At 42.4% G+C, this 9,253-nt stretch overlaps 1 protein-coding gene across 1 annotated transcript in view; it reads right to left on the bottom strand.

Annotated features, from left to right (window-relative positions):
• The window catches only part of KCTD3 (potassium channel tetramerization domain containing 3), a 28,325-nt gene extending 21,164 nt beyond the window's left edge, over nt 1-7,161 (bottom strand). The window contains exons 1-3 of the mRNA XM_082050057.1: nt 6,728-7,161; nt 2,630-2,683; nt 1,245-1,290 (exon numbers count right to left, since the gene is read on the bottom strand). Of these exons, the coding sequence (XP_081906183.1) occupies nt 1,245-1,290; nt 2,630-2,683; nt 6,728-6,801 (174 nt within the window). The 5' untranslated portion in view covers nt 6,802-7,161. The remainder of the gene's footprint in view (nt 1-1,244; nt 1,291-2,629; nt 2,684-6,727) is intronic.
• Nucleotides 7,162-9,253: the final 2,092 nt, after the last annotated feature.

Raw genomic sequence — 9,253 nt, forward strand, 5'->3', positions numbered from 1 at the left:
ACCTGAAGTTTTTGGACCACCCCTTTGCTCTCATTATTCTTCTACCATCCACTAATTCAAGATTCTTAAAAGACATGTATACAAACACTGCTGGAAATAGATGGCACTTAATAAACATGTTATTTAAGCTCTAGAGGCTCCACAAAGGTGAATGGGTATTCTCACTCTCTATCATGTGTTCAGAATGCAGTAAATGCATTAAGATTAAAGTAAGTTTAGACTTTTTTAAAATGAAGTCTATCACCATTACAACTACCTCTATGCTTTTACCTAAGTAGCTGTGTGCTTTACTATCACTCAACTACATTGCTGTAAGTATAATTTCACATTTAAGAATATCATACACGCAGACTGAAATAGCCATTTTGCTAAATATGTTTGCCAACAAAGGCTACATTTCCACATCAACTACGTACGCAATACTGTCTAATGAAAATTATCCCTCCTTCTGCAATACAGCAATTAGCAGTTCTTTCTGTTTAAAAAAGTACAGATTCTGCCTCTGCATTGTCTGTACAACTCAGAATGAGTACAATAATATGCATATTGTTCCAGTCTCATTTATTTTGGAATGAAGATGAGAACCAAGAATTCCAGAGATGTCACCAGTTTTCATGAATGTCTGGAGACCAGACCAGTGTTGTGACATTCAAGTAGTTGTACCTGTGAGACCTTTATTCTGTCCTAAAAATCTTTAAAACTTGACTAGACCTAACTAAATTAAATACTCCCAGTCATTCTTGCACTCGATACCATGAACAGTATTCCAACTAGGCTTTGAGATAAGAAAAAGGATTATGTATTTTGTATCAAGTATAAGAAAAGGAAAATACATCGTGACATTTTGAAATTAGTTCAAAGTCACATATTTTCCTCCTGTTGAAATAAGTGACAAAACATGAACAAAAGGTCAAATCCAATTGAACATTAATCCTCACGGACTCTCAAGCAGAGATGGTGCTGTCAGCATTTTAAATGTGGGCTTCTGCAACACTTACCATTAGGGGTTATGTAATACAATAGTGACAAAGAAAATACCAGCAAAAGCCAAAACAAGCTTTTTAAAGTCCAGGAAAGTAGATGTTTTTAATTCATTTGACCTGTTGTTTTCCATGCTTTTAAGCATTAGCTGACTCAGGCAGTATAACTCCCATTAGCACCCATAGTGAAACAAGTCTCTAGCAGAGAATCCAACCGAAAGCATAACATTAAATTAACAATTTATCAGTAGGTTTATTACTCACAGCACCAGTTTCATCCTTCAGTGTGGAAATTCTTCCACTCAGCAAACTGAAACACAAGGAATGGTCATTAGATGTCCCCCAGAAATGTAGTAACACAAATAAAACATAGCAATACTCTCAGTCAGTTTGCTCTATTTGTGTATTGTGCATTGCATTTTGGTAAAAATGCAGAGCTGAGCAAAGAACACTATCTAGGTAAGGCAGTACAATGGTGAAGGTGAAGTATCCCTCCTGAACAAAGGAGCAAGGAAAGGCTAAGTTTTCCTGGGCACCCAGAAGACTGCATAGTTTGTTAGAATCTAGTAAATCAGTAAGAGCTGCTCAAGTAAAAAGGAAGAGTAAACAATCTATTCTGCAAGGACTTACTGGGGTGAATGAGTTTTTACACCATGTTATTTGATAGTTTTTCTCCCATCAGATCAAAGTTCTTTTGCTCCAGATCAGCAGAAAACACAACACCAAAACCTTGTTTTACAGATATGAGGAAAACTAAACAATGTCAACAGTTTTATTTCAAGATTGCATCCCAGTCTGGATGATAACTACGTCTGAGATTTTCCAGTACTGGATGATTTTCAGAACAACCTCCTTAGATTAGTGCTGAGAGATCGGGGAACAGCAAGGAACTTCCTCCTTGTGCCTTTCCTTCCATGCCTCAAAGAACATTGACATTTCCCTGGCACTCCATTTATCTGAACATTTCAGTAAAACAGGAGCAGGTAATGCTGCGTGTGTCAGCTGCCAGGCTTTTACTGGGAAAGAGGTCTAGAGCACAAAAGTTAAATGCAAGGAAGCAAACCTGCCAGCCTTCAGGTTTTCCTTTATGTGTTTGGGATTAATTGGTGTGGTAAAAGTAGAGAAACTACAGCACAAAACTACTAGGGTACAAACTGTAAGCAGCACCATCTACAGAAGTAGTAAAAGTTACAAGAAGGCTGTTCAATAATCCAACAGCTCCTGTACCACAAGTTAAAACCCTACAAAACTTTTGACTAAACTCAACATACAGCAATAATTCAAGCAACACTAAAGACAGTGCTACCTTCCATGGTCAGTAAGATCACAACTGGCAATATAGTAATAAAGTCAGTGGCATCTCCCTTTCCTGCAGACTCGAAGCTTTATTTCCACAACACTTCATCTAAAAAGTGACAACTCTGCAGCATACATAAGCTGCCATATCATCATTCAAGATAGAAGACACCATTTGGATAATAGCTTATTTCAAATTAATCTGTCTCATTGCTTGAGACAGGGAAAAAGCATAAGGAATAAAACCACTATTTACAGCATAAATAAAGAACTGAGAACATGTATATATATATATTTTTTTTTAAATGGCTGATAATTTGTCTCTCTTTAATGTGACAATATATTATAAATACCTGGAAAAAAAGGAGTCTGGAATCCACATTAGTGTTTGTCTTGAAGTGCTGAACCTAGGAGACCAAAGTTACAAGTTTAGTATCAGCTGTAAAATTGGAAGGAAGTATGCTTTATCAAAATTCTTTGATTTGTCCTACAAAGCGGATATCAAATGGGTTTGGGAAATTTGAGATCATCTAAATATCTGCACAAAGTCAAAGAGGTTGCATATTCTTTGCACAGATTGTCCTTAAGCATGAAGAAGGACCATCCAGAGACCTCCAAAGTATCATTCTTTGCATGTTTGTTTGTAACACACTGTCCCAAACATCCTGCATTTTCTGGTTCTCATACTTTGTCAACATCAATGTTTTCAAAAAAACAAACAAACAAACAAACAAAAAAACAGACAAAAAGAAGCTACTAAAATATAAGTTTATCAACAGTGTGCTACATTTGTCATTAACTGCATGTTACCCTTACTTAGGATTCAAAAGGATGCTACATTCTGCACTGCAAAAGACTACCATGAGCTTCAAGCTAATATTTTACAGTAACTTCAATTATTTACCATTTTGCTATTTGGGCCATCTTAGGGGAAGTCAATAACAATACCAGTTAAAAGAAAGAAAGCATTTACTCCAAATCAATCAAATAATACAAATTAAAGTATTGCTTATGATGTTTTGATTTAAGACAAAGGAAGACAATGAGTTCATGCTCCACATCAGCTCTCTGTATATATCCTCTTACTAGTACCATAGCTAAGAAACCTTTGATGACCTCTTAATTAATGGGAATCAAAAAAGGAAATGCAAAAGTAAAATTTCATGACAAGTTTACATATAGTACAGGAATACATTACGAAATATTCTTTGAATAACAGTACTTAATCATAATTTACCTAGTTTTCACTGCTTGTATTTTCCAGTTTTGGAGAAGAAAAAAAAAATGTAAACAAAAAGCATTACTTTATACCCCTTAAGAGGCAGAAACACAAAGGCTGTATGGAACTACCATCCTGCATAAAACATGGATTGTGTAGCTGCTCACTTCAAGCATAACAATAACAAATCTGTTCTTAACAGAAAGTCTACAGTACCAGTGTTCTAAGCACAAACATGCGCAAGTCTTTTCTAAAACATAATTTAAAAAAATTAAAGAGAATCAAAGATGTTTGCTACTTAAATAGAAAGTGACTTCTATTTGCAGTTTTGCACAGCTTTTACCATCAGTAACACATATCACTACCTTTCTCTAAGAGTAAGGGATAATTCATATAACTGTTATATTTTGTGCATAATAGAAAACAATGAGTTACATCAATTTTATCCAAGATCCAGACACGGGTGATGCTGCATCTTTCCTCACAGTTACAAGGAATCAGCCCTTTCGAAGGTCTTCACAAGCTAAAGACTTTTACTGTCATGTACTTTAAATACTTTACAACTTTCGGTTATGTAGAAAGATATGGAAAAAGTACTAGAACCACAGCTAACTGGCAGCTTCTACAACACTGAATGATAAACACTAAGCTAGTTCTGAAGCAATAAAGAAGTCTGATGACAGCACTAAAACAGTGCAGATCTTTAAACAGACGTTTGATGTTTGAGGACTCGATGGTACTGACTTCTCAATACACTACAGCACAATTTCTGAACTGGAGGAATGTTTGCACTTAGGCACATGAGTGACAGTCAACTATTCAGAGGTGTCATTATTGACATTTTGCTGGTGTTTTGACCAGCTGGGTTCCACCCAAGCATTTCCTAAGTCAGTTTAAAAGCTTAGTAGCAAAACATCTAGGACTAGAAGATGTTTCAGAAGAACAAGCCACACAATAAGAAGGACAGGATAAAGAGCCATCAACTGATTCCACGTTCATCTCCTTGCAACTTTATCAGTGGGTTTAGATAGCACAAGGGTTTTCTGTCTTGTAAGCAATACCTCATACTAACATATGGGTTAGAACTTTTAATATATATACATTAACCTATGTAAACCATAAGAGTCCTCCTTCCCAGGATGCAGAAAGAAGCTTGGCTAGCCACATTTACAGGTGTAAGCGCATCTGCAGCTCCATGTAGCTAACATGCAGTGGTCACAGAGACATTGCATGAGGACAATTACACAAACCCAGTGCAATATCCTCAAATACTCTTAAGCAAATAGCAGCCTACAGTTATTTTAAAGAAAACAAAGGCAACTGGAAACAGACACAGTCAGTTATAAAACAACCCTTTCATAGTCTATTGCACTTGTATAATTATATTACAACCAGAGGCAGATAGAGAGTCAAGAACATTCACCAAATTTGTTACAGTATTTTCTGTAAATGTGAACTTGCAAGAGGCTTGTGCTCCCAGCAAAGGAATTCACCAAAAGCTGAGATCAGGAACTGTTGGAGTAGCCACACACAGAGAAGTTCTGGCAGCCCCAGTGAGCAGTGGGAACCTCCTGTCAGAATATGGAAAGCTGGGGTCTCTGTACTAGATGCTCCAAAGTACAACTAATGTCAGAGACAGAGGAAAGCGCTGATTTTATTGTCTCAAACAACTCAACAAACAAAACTTTACAGTTTCTGTTGTCTAGAAAGGGAACCACTGAAGACAGGGAAATGTGTATAGTATCCATGGTTTCCCATTCGCTGTCCAGATCATCCACTCCACTGTCAGCTTTGAGTCACCTTCCTTTCCAAGCTGAGAAACCTGGCTCAGATGTATTTTTCAAAGAATATCAGCACTACAAGGGAAGTTGAACTTGCAAAAGACCAAAACCTCGTACACAGGACTGTTGCCCATTGTCTCCCTATGGAAATGGAAATGTTCATGCACACATTTCCTACTCCCTACGTGCAACGGATAACTGTTGATAAGAATCTAGACCTTCAACTAGAAACGAAATACACACAATTGTTAGTTTGCCTTATTCTTCATACTCCGTGTAGGAAAACCCTCTGAGGATGCATATTTTTTCCCCGATTCATGACCTCTACATAATTCTCTGTGTGGTGTCATTTAATAAGTAAGTTCTATTTAAAATTATGAGACTGAAGCATCTTTGTGATTTCACTTGTAATAAAAAAACTAAAAGATGAACTAGCCTATAATTTCAGAGACAGAGTTCAATGAAGAACCTTATTCAGCGTAACATAAAATCTGGTCCAAGCCAACATCAAAGTTATCCTGAAAGCATCATTATAGATGAGCTTTGCCTCTGCAAGTGACAAGCAGCTTCTCTGGCCTGAACCAGGTTCTTAGCATCATAGAACAACAAAGGAATTCTGCATCAATTTTTATGGCGCCTTCCTTTAATAAAGGCTGCAACATACAATTTAGTTATGAGAACAAGTTCATCTCTTGGTTAATGCAAGAAAATTCTTAAAATAGTAGTAACAGTTCCCACTATTTATAGCTGGCTTCACGTTGTGTGCAGGCTCAGGAAGACACATCAGTTTCCCCTAGCTACGGTAATCTGGATGATTTCATGCCTGAGCATTTTGACAGGAACATTCACACAGATTCTGACTGCAGCTGTCCCACAATTGCCTGTGCTAGCCTGCCAAAATGCCTACGTATGCCATATTCCGCACTTCCAGCACATATTTGAATACAATATAATTCTTTATTCTTTTCAATACCTTAGTCTCTGAGGCTACTAGACAGACTGATCACTAGAAGCATATGGATCTGATGGCAAAGCAAAGCTGTCCCGAAGCAGCAGTGTCCCCAGAGAGCCCATAAAACGCACTACTGAAGTACACAGCTACAGACCCCAGGCATTGCAGGCAGACACCCCTCAGGACAGCAAACCCTCCCCACATCTGCCTCCAGGTGCTCCTGGCCCAGCTCCCCTGCAACACGCTGGGAGAATCTTAATATTCAGCCTCCCCGGAGGCGGCACCACGTCCAGACCACGAAGCCCCGGCGGGCAGGTGCCAGGCGAGACGGAGCGGCAGCCGGGCCAGCCGGGCAGCGCCCCACGGGGAGAACCCGGCAGGTCCGGCCCCGAGGAGCGCGGCTCCCAGCGGCCTCCCTCGGCGCTCCCGCGCTCCGCCACCCGCCGGTAGGGCCCGGGGCCTGTCCCCCTCCGCCCGCCACCCCCGCAGCCACGCTCACCTGGTGCCGCCCACGTTGAGCTGGATGATCTCCCCGCTCCCGGCGCCAGCGAAGCCGCCGCCGTTCCCCGCCATCTTCCCCGCCACCTGCTCCAGCCAGCGCCCGCCGCCGCCTCACGCCGCCGCCGGAACCTCGGGGTCGAGGGAAGCAGCGGCGGGGCAAGGCGAAGGCGGCGGGGAGGAGGCGGGGGATCGGCCAGCGGGGCCGTACAGCCCTGTGCGGCCGCCGGCGGGCTGGGTCAGCGTCCGGCCGGGCTACCGGCCCGCGGGCTCCCCGCCGCTCAGGCCCGGCCAGGCCGCGCCACCTCCCCGCTCCGAGCGAAAAACGCCATGGCAACGCGACAGCGCCTGGGGGAGGAGGGCGGCCGGCCTGGGCCAAAACGCCTCTAACCGTTCGCGGAACGGGCCCGGCTGCTTAGAGACGGGAACCCCCCCTACGGCAGCGGCTGGGGCGTTAAGTCAACGCCCCTCGGGCGAAGGGGCGCGCCCGGAAGGGGCTGGGTGTGCCCGGCTGCCGAGGCGGGGGCTCCCTGAGAGGCGGGGCCGTGTTGGGCGGTGTCACCACCGGCCCGGTCTGTGCAGCGAGGCCGCCGGCAGGAGTCAGCCCGCCCCGGCTGCGGCGTCACGCCTGGAGGAGAAGGAGCCAAGAAGGCGAATTCTTGTGTTTTGTGTTGTTAAAGGAATTGGGGAGCCGCCTGGGCCGCCATCAGGCGCTCGCGAGGGCGCCGGGGCCTTGTGTGTCCCTCCGCCCGCAGGGACCCTGGGCGGGAAGCTCCCGGCCCCAGTGAATGGCGGTGCCGTGCCAGAAGGAACATGGCAACAGAAAACTCCTTGAAAGCGAGAAAGCTGCGGTGGCAGCGTGGAGTTTAAAGCCTGGGCTGCAGCCCGCCCTCGTTAATCAAATTTCACACCGACAAAAGAGAAAAAATAGTAGACACGACAAATGGGAGCCTACAGTGCAATTTGAGGAAGAAATCTATCCCTGCAAGTGAAGGAAAAATGCAGAAGAAATAAACGACCATCTGGTTAGCAGAGAAAGTAATAAAATCGTGGTTTAAAGTTGTGAGGGTAGGCTTTATTATTAATTCCTACACTCAAACGAGGAGAGGAATTGGCAAATACGAGCCAGATACTTCAATTTATTATAAGTGAAATTTGCCTAGAGATTTGAAAACACACTCTGAGGATCCACACCCTATTTAAACCTCACGTTTTTCTGTGAGGACACATGGATAGAGTTGAAGCATGCTCAAAAATTATATTTTGAAAATAGTATGAGAGTTATATGACTAATCAGCCAATACAATGCCTGAAGTTACATGGCCACTTCCTCACTTGCATTCCTTGGAAATTCAAGTTTTGTTCCTCTAGTTGTATCATAGAGCCCAATCTATGAAGATACCTTTGCCAGGCAGCGAAATATTTTGGAGCAACGACTTTGCTGTCACAAGGCCTTATCACAGAGAAACACAGAGCCACGTTAGGCTTCTTGGGCTAATTGGCTAACCAGCACAGTGTATTAGGTTTGGCCAAAGAGCCTATGAATGCTGCTGTAATGTGTTCTGAATACGGTAGTACAGATGCTTCTATGGTGTGTTTTGCCCTACAGCCTAAAGGAAAATTGAAAAGCAGCCCAATGTGTCATCAAGGCCTGGACCTTCATTCTTTATGTGCGTATTGTAGTCTGGCTGTAGTTTGGGTTTCTTCTTGGGTTTAAGAAGAGCCTGGTTTTGGATTTCTGCTGAGTTGTCTTCTTCTTCCCCCGAAGGAAATAAAAAATGTTCAGGTGTGTTATCAGGCAGAGAAGGGAGTTGAACTTCCTCTCCCATGTCCTGGGGGAGTCCTCTAACTATCAAAGTATTGGGTAAGCAAGTGGAAAGGGATATTTATTTTTTTTTCTATTTGGAAGGAAGACTGACTCCCTACTTCGACCTGTCAGCTTTTATAAGAAAAACTTAAGTTAGAGAGGGTTTGAGGCTCTGGATCATACTTGGAAACCATACCCTTCAGCTTACCACTGTGGAAAGACTCTGTATAGAAGACTTGCACCTCTTCTCAGTGTTTCCTATGGGCCATTTTGGGTGGCTCTTAGGCTTCTAAATCATGTTTGCCTCACAGTGCCTACATACCGTTAAATTTAAGATTCACCTCTTCTTAAATAAAACATAAACACCGTTGGCATCTGTCATTTGATTAATGAAATTCAACCTGGGAAGATGCGGTGCGAGAAAATCAGTGGTGCTTCGATGCATTCTCTGATAGCTGCAGTCCTCAAACACTTCCACTAGATGCCTCTATTGTTTCTAAAGTAAGCTTCCAAATGTAATTCCTGTTTAGTCTGACCATTTAAGGCATATTCTCAAGACGATTCCTCTTGATGCGGCAATTAAAATATGATTTGCAATCACTCCAAAAAAAAACCCAAGCTCATTTCAAAGCACACATCACATCAGCATTATACCATGTTAATATACAAAGCAACTCTATGTTGCTAGTTTCTATGATCGTTTTATTAATTCATCCAGAA

This window comes from Streptopelia decaocto (genome assembly GCF_964273445.1).
Source record: "Streptopelia decaocto genome assembly, chromosome: 3".
In the NCBI taxonomy this organism is placed as follows: Eukaryota; Metazoa; Chordata; class Aves; order Columbiformes; family Columbidae; genus Streptopelia; species Streptopelia decaocto.